The 22052-nt window shown below is 34.2% G+C and overlaps 1 protein-coding gene across 5 annotated transcripts in view; it reads left to right on the plus strand.

Moving 5' to 3' along the window:
• The window catches only part of LOC144443456 (uncharacterized), a 143807-nt gene that overhangs the window by 78947 nt on the left and 42808 nt on the right, over nt 1-22052 (plus strand). For 3 of the 5 annotated variants that reach the window (XM_078132947.1, XM_078132955.1, XM_078132970.1), the window contains 2 exons: nt 11147-11397; nt 12746-12828. In XM_078132947.1, coding sequence (XP_077989073.1) covers nt 11147-11397; nt 12746-12828 — 334 coding nt within the window. Of the gene's footprint in view, nt 1-3611; nt 3765-6166; nt 6280-11146; nt 11398-12745; nt 12829-22052 lie in introns of those variants that run through there. The other 2 variants (XM_078132961.1, XM_078132939.1) reach the window with 2 other exon arrangements.

The raw sequence follows: 22052 nt of genomic DNA on the forward strand, positions 1-22052 counted from the left end.
ATGTTATTTTTTTCTGCTGTATAATACTAAAAATTCATGTTTTTCAACTTGGCAACCTGAAAAATATGTGGACGCTTACCTCAAACAATTTTTTACCCAATTTAAGTCAAGTATTTTTTTCAGTTTCTTTGTCATTACTGACTTCAAAAATACTCTAATTAGGTTGCTGGTTTCAATATTTAGAGTTTCATCCTGTTGTTTGAGTCTTTTTTCCCCCCTAAACCTTTAAGAGGCTTGGATACTCTCCTTCTCTTGTGCTCCTTGGAGATGTCAAGATAACAACAATTAGTTGAAATAAAGTTGTTGCTGCTGAAATAGAGAGATACGTCAATCTTGAGCAAATACTTCATGGACATTTTACATTAAGGAAAGTACCAACTGAATCTACCGAGGTAGCAGACTAATAAAATCTGCTATTTGTGTAGGGAAGACTGAAGAGAACTCGTGGCAAATAGAATGTAAAAAAAAAACTGTCAGAATAAGTAGGCCACATCTATATCACACACCAAAAAAAGGAAATTTAAAAAAAAATATTTTTTTTTGCTTTTTCAACATAAGTTTTCAAAGTTGAATTCTTTGTGCACAGGTAAAGTATTGGCACTTTCACTGACACTGAACAAATCTGTCAGTTCTAAATTACTTTAAAAACTTCCAGACTTGAGCTCCGGGGCATTTCTTTGCTCCAAAATTTGGACTACCATAAGCTACCTGCAAAGTGAATGTTATTATTATGCTAGTAGAATTGTCAACATGGCAATTTTTTAAAAATATCAATCGTTTGTTTACCTTATCACAATATAATATGTCATATTTTAAGTTTTTAGAGTTTTTTTAGTTCAGTGATGAAAATTTTGGAAATTTTTCTATTACTGATTTTGCTAAATTATCACTAATTCTAAATCCATATGTTTACCTCTGGTTTGAATATAGCTTACCCATCTTTACTATTCGTAGTGTTTTAGTCATGTACAAAACCATAACAACAACACAATATTTCATCAAAATCAGTACGTGATCACTTTATATAAAACAATGGAGGCAGGATACACACTAATTCATGCCCATAATAACAAGGTCATTATAGTTAGTCAAATTACAATTCTTTATCGTTCCACAGAACCTTGCAAGAAAAAAAGAAACTGCTCCATCACTGCTGGGACAGATTTCAATGATATGGAAATTCTGTTTTTTATGAGACATATCCTGTTGATGATAGCTCACATAACTAACTTTGGAATAAGATATTCAGTTGAAATCCGGGCAAGAGTTCAAAGTCAGCATGACAAATATTGTGTATGGCTACTAAAAATTATCACTGACAGTAGAGAAAGTATCATACAAAAGCAAAAGATGGATGGTACATTAAAATTGTTTTCCATTTTTTTGATTGTGTCTGATAAAAAAAGGGCAAAGTGTGAGTGTATAGACAGACAAAATATATCAATGTTATAGATTCCTAACAGTTTACTGCCTTTGCATCAATACTTTAGGTGTATTGAATTTGTTTTGCTTCTTTTACAACCTACTGTACTAAATGTAGTGTAACAGCATAGATGTTAAATTATTTTGTTTACGACAAATGAATTATGGATTAACTACAAAATCAATTTTCCAGTTTACTACAGTCGTGTTTTGCATTTTATACTGTGTATTCATGTTTTGTAGGTTTTTTAGAAATATTTTTTGTCAGTATGCAATCTGAAATGTACTGTGTAATGTTTTGATGGTAGAGTTACTGAATGTTTATTTGTAAATACATATATATCTAGTTTTGTCTAAACAGAAACTGCCATGTTCAAATTTGATAACTCTTATGGCTGTCACCCAACTGTTCTTCAAACTCACAACCCTTTTACCCTCCAACCATCCTGGAAGTAAGTAACCGACATGACTTGAAAGTCAGCAAGCCGTCGCAAAACTGTTACCTGACTGTTTTCAAAGTCACAACCCTGTTACTATCCAGACATCCTGGAATTATCTGACCGACATGTCCTGAAAGTCAGCAAGCCGTCACAAAGCTGTCAACACTCATGTCATGTTTTCTCACATTCCTATAAAAATAAATATAGTTTCTAGTTGACTAAACTGCAATGGAGATGGAATGCCAAGCTTTAGCTCAGTAGTCCATTCACTCAGCCATGCATGCAGTGTTCCTTTTTTTTGTGCTAGTGAATATAACTAAGACATTTAGAGGGATATTTTAAAATAACTTTCCCTCCAAAACTAGCCGTTATCACAGCTTTTTTGTCTGAGAAGTATCTATTAACAATGCATCTAGTTATACATTTAGCAAACTATTGCAAAATAGCTTTCTAAAAGCTTCAATTTTTGATGAAATTATTGCTGAAATTTCATATTTGGTGATTCAAGATTAAATAATCCAAAGAATTTGGGAAATAATAGATTAAAAAATAACTGACAACAATTATTATTATGTGTTGTCCATTTGATATTAAAACAAAATTACAAAATGATGAATGGAGGAAACCTCCTTCACTGCAAATTCAAACTTGCTGTTTCCCCATCACATTTTACTTTGCAAAGTCAATATACCGAAAAACTATCAAAAACATGGGGTCTTAGTGAGTAAAACTGTCCTACAGCATAATTATGGGGTCAACTGCTGTCTGCCAGGTCTAAATAAATAGGTGAACAAACAAGTAGCCAGACATTGTTTGCGGAGTAAACACTTCACATGGAATCGTCAAGTAGAATTAGAAGTATAAAATTCAAGTATGTAGGTAGGTCTAAATGTCCAGCACTGTTTGTATTTGTACATCATGACCCCTATCTCAAAAAAATCAAATGAATCTAAAATTGCAAACTTGAATTTCATTTTTTTTAAAAATACAAACACACAGATCAGAATTATATATCTTAGCATACTTGAAAACAAAGCCAACATGGCATGATTTTGAAATTGATATATTTTCACCACAATGCCGACATTTTCATTACTGACTTTGTGACTTTTATACATCTGAAATGACATTTTCATCATTTTCTGACACGATCTAAAAATATTTTCACTGCTTTAAACTTTGGAAGAAGATAGGCAATGACATGCTGCTCAAACATTCTAGCGATGAAATCTGAATTGAAAATGTCTTGAGGGGAAAGAGTGTAAGCTAGAGCATAACGATATTTGTGAAATTATGGGATATGCGCCAATGCTCTCGAACTTTCATTGACAACAACAATTGAGGCAGTTGTGAGATGTTCATTGTTCTACAGAGGGTAGTCTATTCCCATTGGTTAGTTGAAAGGCTTTGCCCCCACCTGACTCCTAACCCAGTCAAAGGGCAAACTCAAACTGGACTCGGAGTACACAAAGTATACTGTCACATTATATTGATCCTCATCAATATTTTGCTGAATTTTGTTTGCCTTTTTTTAGGACTTTGAGCCGTAGCTTTAAAGTACTTTGCATTTCTGTGAAATATATAGCTATGTAGACTTTCCCAGTATAAGATTTTGATCTGTCAACTACATTACATGAAGCGTACTGCATGTTACTGCAGAGGGGTGAACCACTCTTTGCCCTGGTTCACGTGATTGTAAGCTAGTATAAACAGCGCAGACGCATATCTGCTGGTGTGGCTATGGTTTGTTGGTTTTCTTTTAGACTCTATGAAGGCACAAGATCATCTTCCTTACCCCACTGTCTGAGTATTCAAGGCAGGACTTGATCCTCCACATTTTGAACTTTTCACCAGTATGGAGCAGAGAAGCATTATGGGTGTAGGGACGGCAGACAGGGAACTGTAAGTGACACTGCAACAACAACATTACTACCACCGTTTTTGAGTCTGGTAAAGTTCATGGTATAGTCCTCCTGTCGAGTGTGTTCCAATCAAAACGAACTAGTGTTATTTCTATCATTTTCGAATAAAAGCATCGGTCAAGATATTACATAAATCATAAAAATACTTGTTTTAGTGACACAAATACTACTAATTTTAGTACTCAGGAACGTCAAGCCAGCTTAGAGAGTACATGTAAGTTGTGCATCTCTCGGCTAAAGATTTCGGAATGAGCTAAACCCCTTTAGTGGAATTGTAAATGTGGATGTGACATCATGTCACCCATCTACATGTCCTCATGTACACCGTGTGTAAATATAAGAGTCAGGATGTGTACGCTTCCCGTCACATTCTACTACTAGTCCTCAAAGCTGCACTGTTGACACAACATCAAAATGCTAACAACGCAGCAACATAAAAAAAGTCTACTAAAAAAAAAAATCATGTTGTCTTGGTGTCAAAATACCCTCAGCACACTCCATAAATGATTAAATTCTTGTTGTCGGGGGGAGCGTGAAAAAAATGCCAGCAACCACAACACATAAAGGTTTTAATGCAGTTGATACAAAATTAATGTCTAATGAATTAAGTTGACCTTATAGGGCATGTACATAGTGATCTGCATTTTTCTTTTACTATGGGGCACACAACACCTCTCTGTAAGAGACTAGAATAATACTTTTAAACTCTTGTAGGTTCACGGTAAAGTCACACAAGATGTCTGTCATAAGTATGTATCTTTTCACTATCTTCACGACTTGCATATACACAGACTAATTGTATGGGATCCCAACAACATTCACGTAATGAATTTATTTATGGCTCTGAAGCTCAAAAGCATTGTTTATGGCTTCATTAATTACTCTGAGTTAAGTTTAATGATGAAGTTTGCTAAGACCAGCCATTCCTTGATCATGTGATACGTTTAGTGTCTGCAATAAATGCACGCACTTTCTACATTAAGATTGCTATCTGATAACAATCTAAGGACTCCATAAAAATTAAAACTCAAGTTATTCAGTAAATTTTATAGGAAATTATTGGACTGTTATAAACAGATGGTACTTTATACTTTGAAAAGCTTATAGGGAAGTTATTTTATTTTTGTGTGTATTTGAAGTGACTGTACACGTCCAATTATGCATGCATGGTAAATTTTTTACATTTCAACTAGTGTATGAGGCAGTAAGTCTTAGAAAAAGGTTATGAGAGTTGACAGTGATTACTGTGTTTGCAAGGTATATATTAACCAAAGATGGACTATGTAACGTGTAGAGTCAGACTCAACAAACTTCATGCAAACTTGAGTCAGAAATAATGCCTTGAAAAAGTTTTTGTGGAGATTTCAAATCTGAGTGGATGGCATATTTATCTATTAGTGTCAATGTCTTGCCTTTATGAAAAGCAGAAAAAGAAAAATCACCAAAATGCAGTGAAGACTTGAATACACAACGAAGAAAATTGCTTGCATGGTAAACTGTATATTGTGTGATCATTGGGAGAATTTCATGAAATGTAAAATGTACAATCGTGAAATTATTTCTGGTGTCTGCATATCGAGAAAAGAGCATTTAATTTACAAATTGCACTTATAGAAAAGCTAGCTTCTACCGATCAACTGAATTGAATTATAGGCCCTTAGGGAAATTTATCAAATTTTGGAAGCATTTTTTAGGGCAAAGTGAGAGGCTCTTGTTGTTGTGTGCCTGATATAGAAGACATTCATGTGATGAGATTTTACCTAGTTATGTTGAAAGCTTCATTACCTGATGAGAGAACGACATTCCAAAATAGCACACCTCTTGTAGTTAACAATTCCCCCTCTCTACTCGTGCCTTCCACTCCTGGCTAATGAAGCCTATTGGAGAGCACAAGACGCAAACATTCCTCAAACGCACTAAATTTTATCCCATTGTTGTGATTCTATGAAAACAGTACCAACTAGAATCAGTGAGTAGATCATGTTTTTTACTTGTACAATTTAAGTATGTTATTACGTGGGATCTTTTTTTTTTTTCATCATGGATCGTTTATGCATGCTGTTTCTTATCACTCATAAAATCATTTTGAGATGACAGCGAAAATACCGCTAAGCTCCATTAGTTTTAATTAAGGAATCAATCCCTCTTAAACCTGTTACAATTACCCCCTTTTCTGGGAATGGTTTGTGCCAGACCTGTGAACCTGACATTGTCTAGGGAGGTCATGTTAGGTGGCATGGAAGGGGATTATGATGGGATGGGATGGAGCTGAGAGTGATGGTTCCTCTGAAATGCCGCAGTGCTCCACCTATTATGCAATGGTATGTTCCACTGCCAGAACTGTGTATATATGACCAAAGTATAGTTTGAGTTCAGTGGAAGATGTTAACTTGCCTGGAGAGGGAAGCTAGGCAGGCTAGCCGACAGGAAGCTGACTATTACAGTGCAGCGACCTACAGGCCTATGCAGACACCAGATCTGGTGGAGAATTTGTGGTAATATCAGTGTCATCTTGTTTCTATAGTAACCGTTCTGTATTCCCTTCTTTCTTTACTTTTATCTCCTTCATTTGTTTGCTCTAGAAAGTATACAAATTTGGATTTCCTATTTTCATCTTAGTTTTGACATTTTGAAAGTTTCAGATTACAGATGTTTCTATGTTATTATCATTCGCCTATATGACTCTATTTCACCTAACATTTCATGATGCTTTAGTGTAAAAATGATTACTCAAACATCTCAAATTTTAATTTCTATCCAGAAAGTTTTACCTTTTTACTGCATACTACTGAATAGTTTTGTGTAAATTTCAGAAATTTTAATATAGTATATATTTCTTACCTACAGCATGTTCGTTTGTATATGACAGAAACTGAACATTTCATGCTCACAAAACGTATTTCATGAATGAAAAATGAGGAAAAACAGAAATTAGCAAGTTGATAAATGTGGCTTGACTAAGACATTGTATAAGAAACTACACTCCTGTAAATTGTCGTCAAATATGCCAGCTGTAACTCATTCTAAAGTGGCCATACGTAGTGTCAAGTATTTAGAAAAGTCTCATTCACGATATTTCCCAATTGTGGCATATGTCAGTGCAACAATAAGTTGTAAAGAAAAGCAGAACATCACTTAAACAGGTGCAGCACTTAGTCATGCTACGTCCACACAACTTTTATATTGATGACCGACCGTAGACCGCGGATCTGTCGCTTCTCTACAGTCCGTTCAAGTAATCAACCACATTAACAAACTACTAATCGGGATTAACAGTTTATTGCATTACAGATTTAATTCCGACTACGTGAAAATTTCAAATGTTGTTTTCATCCTAAAAAAAACAGCTCAACCTCACTTCGTATTCGGTAGTCAGTAATTACAGGTATAGCTGACGTTACAGAATTTGATATGCAAGTTAGTTTTGAGTCAGTAACAAATTGTAAAAAAATTTCAAAATAATTTCAACTTTTCACTCCAAAATCTATATTTTAGATAAGGATCTTTCCATTAACAAGACTGGGTTATTCAAACAAAGTCTGACAGTATGAATGAAAAAAATAGTTTAGATTTGAGGTGGTGCCTTATAAAGTAGCTACGTATTCATCTCAGTAGACAGTGTACTTACATTTGCAGTCGTACATCGACGGCAGTGATAGCGTTTTTTTTTTAAAATGGGAAACGTGAGTAAAGAAATGTATCTTCAACTTGATGTACTTTTGATGTACTACAGAAGTGTACAGTAGATGGACAAATATTTTTTCTTTTCTTTCTGGTCATTTGACCGAAAGTGGTAAATAGTCAGGAGAATTACTTGTGCATTTCCTTGTTTGCTTATTACCATGGTCCACTGCAATGTCAAAACGAAATGTCTAGGAATGTGTTTGTTTTGGAAACATAGCCCAGGGTAGTACATTGGTAATGCCCAGCTAAAATAGACTTAATGTTCTAATTGGATCACTGATACTATGTTTGCAGTTTTACCAAACATGACGATCTTTCTTTAAACAGACAATCTTCTATTTCAATTTGATTCAGGTTTCAAACTGATCATACTCACATGACCTAATGTGAGGGCTAATTCAACCTTCATTAACCCTATCACCACGGTTACTTGCCACCTAAATTTTCACTATATTATTCTGACAGTGTCTGTCATTTTCTAATGATAAAAAATTACATATTCCTTAATCATTAGCGCATACACTTGTAGGGACAATGTTTTATTCCATGCTTGATATTTTCACGGAATGATGGAAGTGTTTTGAATATAGTTTAAAAATTAAGGCTGATTTTTGTTATTTTTGTCATGACAATAATTTCAGATTTGAGCTTGTGAGTTTGTGTGGTGATACCATTGTTTTAAATACCATCCTCAGCATAAAATTCCATAAAGCAAAAAAATGGCGGGAAAACAGCATACGACACAACGGGGAAAGTTTTGAAAAGTGTTGAATTGCACAAAAGCATAGGATAGCAAGAACATGCGCTGGATTGCATTTAATGTCGGGTACAGTAGTTATTCAATGCGGCGGCCACCGTGAGAACTTCTTCTCGATCAAAATGGAAATCACACTTCTACAAAAATATCCACACATGAACAGTGGCAAGTATTTGATAGAAAGCCGTTTCAAATTTACAAAATATAGAAATATTAGGAGACATTAAACATATCAAATATCAGTGTGGAAAGTATCAATACATAATTGAATTATGGTCAGGAGGAGATCGAGCCTTTCACTTGGGTCTGACTTGGTACCGATTAACATGACAAAGATAACACAATTTACTTGTGACTTCTTACTGTAACACCCATTCAGGAGTCATGTTTTGTGAGAGCTGTTATTTTTAGACGAGGCAGTCGGCTTTGTAGCGATGAAATAGTTAGGGGTGGAGGCCCTCCTTACTAATCATTCATCCACTCAAATTAAATGCCTGTTGTGGATGATTAACTGCAAGATGGTTTAACAGAATAACACCAAGTCTTTTCTGATGGTACAAAGATTGAGTAATTCTGTCGATAGCTCAATTCTCTACATCACAAGGATTGTGTCATTCTGTAGATAGCTTAGAATCCGCTCTCTAGTTTGGAGTGTACAAATTCTACAGGGATTCAAATGATACAACTGCCAGTTTTCTAACTGATTGTAATACCATGGTTCATGATTGTAACTTTCCAACAAATGTTTTGCGAAAGCCATATTTTTAATTTCTTCTGACACTTCAATTTGTTTTAGACAGCAAGATGTGTATTGTCATTATTTTTCAACACTTTTGGTGATATTTTGTAATATTAACCTCTTTCATCATGTTTTGTTGTCTCTCATTCATCTTTTTTCCAAAAATGATATTGAATTTGAAAATTAGTCAATATTTTGGAAAACCTTTTTTGGGAATATTGCAATATGTGAATGCCTATAGTTGTGACATGCTTTCAAACATCTGACTTTGTTCTTGGAGTTGAAAAAAGTAATATATTAATGGATGATTTTGGAGAATATAGCATGTATGTTTACATAGCCACTGTTTTCAAACAAGAGCTGTGTCTGAATTTGGTTTTAAATTTGAAGAACAATTAACACATTGACAATGATATGGCACCTATTTTAAAACAAGACCTGTGTCAGAATTCAAATTTTGAAAAGTTGTGACTTTGTGAAAATTTCAGCATGACGGTCACAAATGTCCTCGAGAAGATGATATTGTCCGGCATTGGTCTGGCATGCAAGTGTACATAGGTGTAGAGAGTGATTGATCAGTGAATTTCATCACCATGTCTGTAGTCTTCATAGTGTAAAACACTCGTCATGTCTCACAGAGACAAATCTAATTGTCAACGTTGTATTAAAGGCATGGTTGCTGGAGCTGCAGTTTAAAGCTGTTTCCATACAAGATTTATGTCGTTTGTCGATTGGACAGTCATTAGTCAGTCACCTGTAAAAGCCAGGGTCTTGTAAAATGCTTCCTGGCTTTTTACTTTCAATCTCGGTTTTTCCCCCCATACCCTACCTTCTACAAAACTCAACGAAACGAGATGCGATGTCATCCTCCCAAACTAATTAATGCAAACCTTCTTTAAAAATTAATAATTGTGGAGTCAGTGTTTACAATAATAATATTTATAATTCCAGAAAGCAAGTTAATGAAGCATTGAATGTGACTCGGTGATGTATTATTCAGAGTTGATTTAAAAGTCTATGTACAATGTGATCATGTAACAAGTACGGTTAATTGAAGTATACTTCATTCCTGTTTGGCAGCAGACCGCCTATTCTTAGACAAGTATCCCTTTTGTCCAAAAAACTATGTCAGTGTATAGACTTAGTCCTTACAAAATTATCCGTCATACATTTGGCCTGTTTAAGTCTGTTGTTGAAGTAATTTTAACTCAATGCTGTTTAAATGCCATGGTAATCCCTCTGCTATTTCCATCAAGTTGCTTGTTGGGTGAAATTATTCCCTTTTCTGCGTAAACTGAATAGTGAATCAAGTACATGAATTTGTGTCAGAGGTCAACATTCACTCTGTTTTCTGGTATTCTCGTTTACACTGATATATTGCAAGAGTTGATTTTTTTTCAGTTGTAATTTGTTGAATATTTGGTTGGGCAACCACAGTGAAAATAGAGATGAGAACATCATTTTTTTATTACACAAAGAAAAATTGAAAAGAGCCGGAAAGAGAAAAATATGATTTTTCATTTTTTCAGCTTGTAAAAAGATCATTTAGAAAAACTGTAAAAGAAGAAGAAACAGAACTGCATATTTTTTCTTAAACATTCTCCCTCCCCAACAACAACAGCAACAACAACAACAACAACAACAACAACAACAACAACAACAACAACAACAACAACAACAACAACAACGTTAACAATTTATTTTTCAGGGAAGTTAAAGTTTTGCTCTTGCTGAATGACAAACATTCTACTTTAGCAACAAAAAGGCCGTGTAATTTTATACAATAAAGTTGAGAAAATGTCAGATAGAAAATAGTGAAAAGATAAAAGAACATCAAGTCCTGAATATGCTGTGGGTTCATCAAATGATTCATTGACAATTTGACTGTATACATAAATGTTTAATCCAAAAAAGTCCAAAGAAACTCAATTTCAGTTTTATGACAGTTTCGGAAACTTTTTATGACACTGTAGATCAATGTTTGATAACTCTGTGATGGTAATGGAGTGAGCAAACTGCTCCTAAAAAAAAGATATTTTATAAGATCTCAATTTACAGGGGAAGTATGATAGACATTATAAACGTCATCAAAAATGTCATTTGTCGGGTCATATAACCTGCAGGCAGATAGTATAAAATGCTAAATTTACTCATGTACTTGTTTTACTTTTGTTGATTTCAGCATAATTGCAATCCGCAAAGAAAAGTCCCGAGATGCTGCTCGTTCAAGGAGAGGCAAAGAAAACTATGAGTTCTACGAGTTGGCCAAGCTACTGCCCCTGCCTGGTGCCATTACCAGCCAACTTGATAAGGCTTCCATTATTCGCCTCACCATCAGCTACCTTCGCATGCGAGACTTTGCAACACAAGGAGATCCACCATGGAACATTATACGAGAAATCCCACCACCCAACACATCAGTACTGCAGAAGGGTAAAGCAAGATTTTTTTTTCATTAAAACAGATTTATGACATAAAAAAAGAGAGAAAAAGTATACAAAATGTTGACTTATTGTGTAAAATTGTTTTGTTTATCAAAGGCTATGATTTGGTATACTTTTTTTTACTCATTGTCAAATTTGTTAGCAGAAGTACGACAAACCATTCTTTCAAACATTTAAAAAAAAAAAGAGAGTCATTCATAAAATACATAAATACAATAAAAAATAATAAAATTGTGTTATTGTGGTTAAAAGTTGTTTTGTTTATCAAATGCTGTATATCAGTTGGTACACTTTTACTATCATTCTCAAATTTCTTCATAAAAGTATGACACAATGTTGTCAGACTAGCAGTTTTACAAAAAAAAATTTCAGAGTTGTGAAAATGAAATAAAAAAATGACTAAAATGGTAAATTCAAGGCTAAAACGTCACAGCATGACAAAAAAATTGTTGATGAATACACTACTGTTGTATCGATGAATGTCAAATTTGTGGCAATAGAAAGCACTATATAGTAGATCTTCCGGACTTTGTGTGTAACTACTAATGCAATATTGTAGCAAATAAATCTTCAAATGAAAGCCCCTGTATTTGTCACATTTAATTTTTCATTACATAGTTCCATATTGACACACATGACATGCCAGGGCACACGATTTATAGCTCACTTCAGATGCTTGCCTGCATGAATATATTAATTATACGCTATCTGTTAATGCAAGGGAGAGGAAAAATTGGAAAATATGGGTCCATTCAAGACAAGTGATGCATAACAAATTGATTTGAGTATGAGTAGAAAGTAGACGAGTTTTCACTGATCACGCTGTAACCTTTGGATATAGGCATAGAAACCCCACCAATATTCCCCATGCTGACCCCTAATGAGTCTATATTGCTAAGGTTAAGCCCTGGGCCTATTCTACGGAGAAAATCATTTCCGTTGTAGACTTTCGCTTGCACTCTCGTATGCATGCTTTATTGACTATATATGAAAACTCAATACAGTGTGCATAGGAACATTGCCAGCTAGCTTCCTTGTTCACTGACTGTGATGTACTGCCTATTAACCCGCCTTTACTGCCACATATAAATTGCAATAGACTGTAAAATGAACGCTACATAGGAAATCAAAACTACAAACTTTCTGTCTATTTATCCAAACACAGCATTAGTCAAGCCTCACCTCTCCTGTACATACCACTACTCAGTTAAAGCTGCCTACATGGTAAAAGATTGTCATTATACAGATGGATTTCAAAGAGAAAAATTAAAATAAGTCTTGTAATAAAAAGTTGTGGTTTGTGTATTGAAAAAAAACAATGCTTCTTTTGTTTTCAGATTTCAAGATGCCAAGGCGACGGAGTGCAAGTGTCATAGCAACTGAAGTTTTTGAGCATCACCTTGGTAGCCATTTGTTGCAGGTAAAGACATTTCAATTTTCATATTTACTCCAGATCTATGCTTGGTCTTGGTTTTGTGGATATGTGCATATGTCTGTTGGTTGGTGGGTGGGTGGATGAGTGAGAGCGAGAATGAGAGAAAGAGAGAGAGAATGAGAGAGAGAGAGAGAGAGAGAGAGAGAGAGAGAGAGAGAGAGAGAGAGAGAGAGAGAGAGAGAGAGAGAGAGAGAGAGAGAGAGAGAGAGAGAGAGAGAGAGAGAGAGATGATTCAGTTACTTTTCATTTTAATTGAAACAACTTGCTTGGATTCTAAAGAACTTCCTTTTATGTAAACCCTTCTATATTAAATTGTAAGACATGTTAAAATTAGTACTTCTAGTTGAGTGAAAGAGGACTGACTTTGACATATTTATGATACATAAATGTTGAGTTGAAAGACTGCAAATTCCCCAAGTGATTAACAGGAATGAGAACGGAAGAAGTATTTCCTGCAGAAAGGCTCTTGTGATGTTGTTTTCATGGTGCAATGGTTCCACACCGTCATTTGAAAATAAGAGAATGAAATAGGACTTGACAAATGTAATGTTTTAATTTCCAGTCATCCATAAAACAGGTGAGGGAACCTGCAAATACTAATGAAAGATTAAAATGTCATTTGGGCAAAATGCAAAGCGGCAAGACGCAGTGTTTGCGTTAGGTCTGCGGTACTTGACACTCAAGTGGACCAATTAACTAGCTTGTTTCCTTTTGTATAATTGAATTCACTGGTGCAAACAGTGAAAGGTACCTGTTTGTTTAGAAAATCAGGATTTCCAATGAAGTCCGCTGAATTGTTTACAGAGTTGAAAGGCACAGCACTGAAACATTGTGATTCTCTTGTGTGTGTGTTTTTTTTTCATCTCACTGGGTGAATCAAATGATGGAAGATTGATTTGCAATGGTAAACAACGATGATGTCTTGTAAATTGTGTAGGTGGACTACCTGCTAGTCGTTATGTGCTCAAACATACAATTCCCCATTTACTTGTCCTCCAAGTTTGTTGAATATCAGTGCAATTTCACGATAAATATACAAGTAACTTTCTATCACAGTATGAGAAATCAAATCTAGAATATCTCTATTTCAAGTACACAAACATCGTCGCAAACCACAGCCTCTTTTAAGACACCGTCGAAACATACCATTTCAAAGTGTTGCGGAAGCTGGATTGCAAGAATGACAAATGACAAAATTTCATCTTCTGTTGCAAAATCAGTTATGAAATATTGGGGCTCTGGTCAGTACATTCTGTTTTTCCTTTAGTTTTAAAATCCTTCAGTGAAAGCTGTAATTGCAAAATTAATCACACAAGTGTTAAACAGCTTGATGCTACATTTTTATTTAAAAAAATAAAACTAAATTGAAAAAATTGTTTAAAAAAAATAACTTTAAGTTGATATATAGAACAGAAAGATATTGAAACCTGAAACAACAAGGTTCTTAAGAATGCTGGAAAATGATCATGTACTACGCAATGTTAATATTATGTATGGTTAGCACAGGGACGAAATCTAAAGATTGCGTGAAACATTGAAACCAACTACACTCAAAATATATATCTGTCATCACAAAAATATGTAAATGATCCTGTTTGTTATTTTAGCAAAATATTTACATGAAAAAATTTAACTAAAACTTGAATTTCTTGCTTTAGATTTAAATTGAATACAAACCTGACTCATCATAACATTTGATTTACTACATTGGTTGACTAGACATAAAATATCAAAATAAACATAAAGATGAACCAGGGGAGTAATTTTCATTTCAAGAATTACCAATGCTGAGCTAGAGATGATATAGTCTAATTCCTATACGACATGTTACGATTACTATTATCATCTCCACTCACGTATAGGGATAGTCTTATTCTAGCACAGAAATCTGTGCTACCCCCGACTGCGTTCATATAAATGTGATGACTTTATCACATCACCACATGATTTTAGTTTCAGACTGGAGAGGTGGAGTTCGGTTAATGAGCGATTGTCTAAAAGAACTAACCAATTGCAACTGCCTGTCAATTTGTGATGGCTTACTCCTGACACACGTCGTTTATTCTTCACCCAGTGGGGTTTACCCTTCGCTTTAGAGGTGGTAGCACAGATTTCTGTGCTAGAATAATGACTTTCCCTTTACATGAGTGGAGATGATCGTAGTAATTGTAACACGTCATATAGGAACTAGACTAGAGATGGTTTTGACTTTATAGTTTACAGTTACTATTATGTTTGGTATGAGAATCAAGAATTGAGAGAGATGACATGGCAGCATTATCGTTTATTATTATTATATGTAAATTAACTTTAATGGTGTACATCTTGTGATAAAGCTTCACTCTACTGTCTATATCATCATTAGTATCAGATGCAGTATCATTCAGGTGATTTATGTAGTCAAAAAGTTACACTATTAAACTTCAAGTGCATCAGGCCAATCTATATAACTGCTGTATATAGTTTGCAAAAACAAAAACGTGACGCTCAGTGAAATTGTATGTATGATAACATTTGACAAGGAAAGTATAATGGTAGAAACATATTGTTCTATGTTATTAGAAAAAAAATACTTTTTTCAAAATGAAATTCTTGAATTTGTTGAAATTCTTGAATTTGTTGCATTATATCCTAATCTATTTTACCTTCATGTGCAATTTATGTTTGCCATGTTTTCTTCTACTAAAATGAAATTCCAATATAAAAATGTTCTTGCCCATATTTTCTTTATATCTGTTCTAAAAGCCTTGAAACTAAAATTAAAGTGGAAAGGCAGAAATTCAAAAACTGAAATGAAATAACAGGATTTCCCCTGTATACATAATTGTATATCAAAAGAAGTTAAAAGCTGTAAGATTGTCAGACCCAGTTACATAGCATAGTTAGGAATACTGTCTGTAGCTATTTGTACCAAATATACAGTTAAGAAAATACTTTGTAGCCAATTTGTAGCCTTTTTTTGACCTCATTGTAGTTTTAAAATATACTTTGTAGCTATTTCTGCCAAATAGTGTAGTTAAGAATATACTTTGTAGCAATCTTTACTAAATCATACAGTTAATGCACAGCTTATGTCCATTTTCTTTTTACAGAATATAGTTAGGATTATATTTTACCAGGGTATTCACATCAAGACTTGCCAATGTTGAAAAAAACATAACAATTGAAGAGACAATTCTCCATCCAAAATCCTTTCATTTTTATAATGTATAACACTATACTGTGAGCTCTGAAATGCAGGCCAAAACGAACAGCTAGTTTTGGTTGTTTTGATTGTATGATAAAGAACTTTAATATACATACAAGATAATTATCCTCCATGTTTTGTACAATACGTAACCTTCAGCTGGTAAAATTGACACAGATACTACAAAGACAAGTTCTGGTGTCTGGGTATTATAAAAGAAAAGTGTATGATTTTAATGAGGAGATGTCTTGTTTTTAAGCCCCAGGGAGATGTATCGCTATTGTTTGCATGTGATATGTGGTTTGCATTTTCATTACCATTTCTCATTAAACTGTGTCAGAACACTTCCATTTCTGAAATGCATGAAAACTCAATCCATAGAAAATCAAAGTATGACGGGTAGTAAGATCAACATACTATAAAACATGTTGTAGAGTCCTATCAAATGTATAGGAACAAAAGAAAGATAACTAGGATGTGATGTATGGCTATTTCAATGCTTTTAATAAAAATCCATAAAAAAAAATTGTCTGAAAAAGTCTACAAACTAAAATTGACCTGTTTGAAAATAAGGAAAGGAAATGTGTATAAACTCTTAATGAAAAACAATAGACTAATTAACAAAAATATTTGAATAACCTGTCTTTTAAGTGAATGACAGTGTGTAGTATTTCATGAATATCAGTGTGCAGTGTAGATTCCGTTATCACTCCATTGCAACTACAACAATTCCCTACATCCATGTCAACACCTATCATTGCATCATCTACATTCAAAGAATAAACCATGTCAAACTCTGACTGATTTATCATGTGGAATTCTTATTTAAGGTTTACACCGCCAACACTTCAATAAACTGAGCGTATTTGTCCTTACCCCGTGATTAATATTTCTAGATTTACAAAAATGGAAAGTGTGTGTTTTCAGTCATTCTCTACGGATCACAAGAGAGAGAAGAGGTTCATTTATATTTGCTGCGTGTACTTGGCCTACACGTCATAACTTTTAACCTTTTAAATGCACTAGAGAGATTAAAGGTGAATAGATTTACTAACTAATCTGGAGGCATTGATGACCAAACACTACTGTTTTTTATCCAATAAGCATTATCATTATTGAAGTTCGGATTGCTGATTGCTCCCATAGCCAAATGATGCTATTGGACGTCAATGATCATTGTCTTACAAGATTACTGATGCAGACACTTGTTGGACACAGATAAAATAGGCATCAAGAGGCAGAGATGAATGCCAGATATTTTGATCTCGTATTAAGCATTGACTTCAACTCAGAACTATGATCACCCCTTGGAGATACAACCTTATCTGTTTTGCAGTTTGTGTCATTATCTTCTTGTGTTCCTCCTCTGATGACATGACTTATGTATGAGCTGGCTTCATGCCATAGTAACACCCCAAGGAGCTATCTAAAAATGGGAGCTTAAATTGAACAAGAAGTACGCCAATTTTGGACAATTGCATGTTTGGAGTTAACACGTCCAGCTCAATGTTGCTACCATCTCCTTAGAGAGATTTACTTACAAGCACCGTTCAGCATAAGTAAAAGCCCTCACTTGATCTCAACAATTTAAGAAATGTAGAACCTGAAGTAGGATTTTTTTTTCGATGTTTGTACATCCATGTAGAATCTGTTTCATAAATTTCCACAGATTGTGTAATCGTGTTGTTAAGGACAAATCTGGTCTAAATGGAAAACTGAAACTGAAAAAAAAAATAGAAAATCAAATCAAATTTCTCTTTTGCAGCTTTCATAAAAAGGGTCTTTGTAACTTGTTCTTTAAAAAGTCGAAGAAATTTAGGGCTGAAAAGGAAACTGATAAACTCAAGTTGATAATTTGAATCATCCCTTTTTACTTTCAGAGTGAAATATGCCCAGTTCTACCATTTATGTATAATATAGTAGTATACATTTGAACTGCATAGTGAATGACTTTAACGTAACCATACATCAAAGTGTTTCATCAATTTTTTTTTTGAATTAAAATGTCACTAGTGCTATTTGATGTGAGTACTTAATTGCAAAATGATGGATAGTTCAACAGAATTGCTGTTAGTCTCAAAGTGTGACCATAATAATTCTGACGGGGGAAAGTCACCCATATCAAATCCTTAAGAGTGCACTAAATCTTAATACACACACCTCGGTGAAGAAGAAAAAAAGTGTATGACTTTAATAGTCACTTTATATAACTGAACTTTATACTAAAAATCAGTTTGAAATTACATGAAATGAGGAAAAATCTTAAAAATAAGTGCAAAACATGTGTTTGAGTCGTATTTTAATACATTAAGAGATAGCGACACCTGAGATAAGCAAACCCTTCACTTGTATGGTACGGCCTAAATGAACAGAAAAAAGTGTAAGATCAGTCACAAACTACCCATCATCAGAAAAAAAACAAGTTGCAGACACAGTCATACTAAGGTGACAAAGGACAAGTTTTTGGCTTACAATTTACAATTTGATGAGAACCAGATACATGTACATGTAACACACTAATGACAGGCCTACTGGGTGTCGCTGTAAAAGATATTTCATCCCTACATGAGTTATCGCAGAGACAAGATAATGATATTGGCAGCCCAAAGTCTTGTATTGTAGATTCCCTATCATTGGCAAATACCTGATGACTATAGACGCACTGAGGAACAAAACCAAATGGGCTGACTAGAATCATCAGGAGAAAATTGTAGTAATTTAGAGTGAGATAACATTACTGATGAGTGGTATCAATGTATGAGATCTACGGCAACACAAGGAGATGACCCTAGGATGTCTATCAGAACTGACATTCTCAGTTACATCATTCAATCTAATACACCTTCTTTAACTCATCCTGCCACATTTTGCTGTAAAATACAAAAGAAAAATGTAAACTCAGACACTCAGGTACACAGCATTTCTGAACAAAGTATTGCATCTGATATACTGTTACCAAACTCATCCTGCGACAATGTGCTGCAAAATACTAAAAAACTATGAACTCAGGTAGATGGCATTTCTGAACAAAATATCAGTGTACCCAATAGTATACCACCTAAACTCATCCTGCAACAATTTGCCTCAAAAGACAGAAACTGTAAACCCAGGTAGATGACATTTCTGAACAATTGTTTTCCATCAAATATACTATCCATCTTGTAAATTTTTTCTGCAAAGGAAAGTAAGAAACTTTGAGTTCAAGTAGATAATATTTCTGAATAAAACATACATCTCTGCCTTGTACACCATAGTACATTGTAGAGCGTATGATGTATCGTATAATGCAATGAAATACAATCATGCAGATAAAGGAGTTTGGAAATTTACATCTGCTGTATTTCCACGACCAAGCTAAAACAGTGTGGCTTCAACAAAAAAATTTATCCATTTTTTCTTCAGTTTTTGTACTAACTTCAGTGGGGGAAAATAGCTCCCAATCTTCCTGACTATTCAGTAATAGGGGATGGGAATATTAAGAAAACATGCGAAGTGGTTGCTAGGCAGCAAAGCCGAAAAGATGCTGTTTATTGATCTACTTAGTCAGAATGCACAACTATATGAGAGCCAAGCATCCTAACAGCTCCAAAGCCAAGTCTCCAAAGAATTATGAAATCTGAGAAAATACATGTGTAGAACTTGTAATCAATAAGAACATTGAATTCTCACTCCATCACTGAACATGAGTGACATGAAAAGATGAGGCATGCTTGACTGGTTTTATCAGTTACAACGACGACATGCCTGCAGAGAAATTGATTCCGAATTACCTGCCTGCATGTATTTGAAGAGCCAAGGTGACTTGAAAGGTGTTAATTGAGACATCTACCTTCCAGTTACATTCAAGCAAAAAGATCCCTTGACAATACCTTGTTTGGATACTAATTAGCCACTTAGAGATTTCTTAAAGGTTTCTCATCGCAAAAAACTACACATCTGAGGTATCACAGAACAAAATCGGGGAGAACGGTGATCAGTAGACTCGCCCCAGGATATAGTAGCTCTGTGACATCACTTGACTTGTGTGTTCAAGCAGAATTCAATATATCATTACAGACTAGGCCCCAAAAGTCATCTTCCTGTAGATAAGTCATCTGACAAAACCTAGCCAACGAAGTCATGGTAATGTGAAGAAAACATGAATAGATTCCAAGAACAAAATACTGTCTTCAGGCTTCGCAGCTTCATTGCCTGCCCTCGCCCACATCGCTCCCTGTGTGGCAAAAACTCAGACATTGGTTATTAAGACTCTAAGCGATTTGTTCACTTCAAAACTTGTAATTTAGTGTTCATCTAAAAGTAAAAAGAAATCAGTTCTTTTTATCATTATGGATGGAGAAACAATTCTGGTACTTTTTTTTCATGCTGATAAAAAATATCAAGTATGTTGTACAATATTTGTGTATGTTTGATACCTATTACCTCAACACATTCCAACTTTTGATGTCTGTGTTACACCTTAAACTCACACATTGCAGTTTTACCTCAACACTGTCAGTGGCAAGATAGTTGTAGTCAAGAAAAAAGAATGTACATAGATAGGGAGGCATGCTGTAAATGTAATACTGGGGTATGGCTGCCATCAATGTTTTGGATACACTCTAGCTATATATGATTGTTCGAACTTATACTGTATAGACACACAAACTTTGTATTTTATCAGTGATGACTAATAATTTTGATATACACCCAAACTTTGCATTTCAATTTGTTATTGATGATAACTATTGATTTACATTTTATGAGGTATTTTATATTATACAAATTTTGTTCTTAAAGTGAAACTTGTGTAAACAATTCTATTTACTAACGCATAGTTATGGTTTTGAGTGTTATTACATAAAACCAATAACATATTGTCATTATTTAAACAAACAAAATTAAGAGTATATATTTTCTAAATCTTTAAATATCATTTTTAACATTATGAATTGTAAATCAAATTATGACATTAATATCATCAACTTTTTCCTTGTATAGCACAGGTACTACTATATTACTTCCAAATACAGTGTACATATACAAATTCCCATGGCATTGTATACATTTGAATTTTCAATATTGTTTGAATTCTCAGTTTTAGTACATTGAAAAATAATTGTTGCACAGTGTTTCTGCATCTAAAGTCAATGATTTCTTAATGTTTCAAAGATTTTACATGTGAAAAATACTATTTAGTGAAATATTTCAAAACTTGTCCATAGTTGTCATTCTAGTGCTAAAGCTGAAGTCGAGTTCTTGGCCATGAAAATCTTTAGAATTTCAGATTTTTCAAACTCAATGTAAAATCATATGATGTCAAATTGAGGTTTGAGAGGAAATTTGAACAAATATGTCATTAGATGTTCATGAGAAAAGATTTGTAAATTTGATCTGGAAACCGTGTTTCATGTCAAAATAAAAGAGAGATAGTAATATACTGAGGACGTACTATGTCACACTAATACTTGCATAGGGTAGACAGTGACATGCTGTAAATGGATAATTTACATGTACACATAATACTTCATGAAATATTAACAAAATGGTTCCTTGCATATTGCATAAAGTCTGGCTGGAAATTGCTATCAGGCAGTATAAAAATAAATATTAGAGGAGGACGACTGTAGGTCAGTAGTTTCCCTCCATGCGTATTGATGAATGGCGACACACTGTCCTTACACTGCCTTTGGTACTATAAAATGTACATGCTCCACCTCACACATATACCTTGTCATTATCACGCATTCCACTCTTTTCCACGGCAAGAACTTGTCATCAAAACTCCAAGAGACAAAAATTAAATATTTTATGTAGTTTGCAGCATTTTGTATAAATCTGAACACACAGATTGAATTTTTTGAATTTTTCAAAAAGCAAGGTTGATATAAAATCTACAAATTTATCAAAATGTAGACCCTATCTTTTTCCACAGGTACAACATAAATTGTATGACCTGATTTTGTATTTTTCTCCTTTTTAACACGTAACCAATCAATCTCCACTCTACATGAAATGTGAAAAGTTTTACAGATGTGCAGAA

This window comes from Glandiceps talaboti, chromosome 2 (genome assembly GCF_964340395.1).
Source record: "Glandiceps talaboti chromosome 2, keGlaTala1.1, whole genome shotgun sequence".
In the NCBI taxonomy this organism is placed as follows: Eukaryota; Metazoa; Hemichordata; class Enteropneusta; family Spengelidae; genus Glandiceps; species Glandiceps talaboti.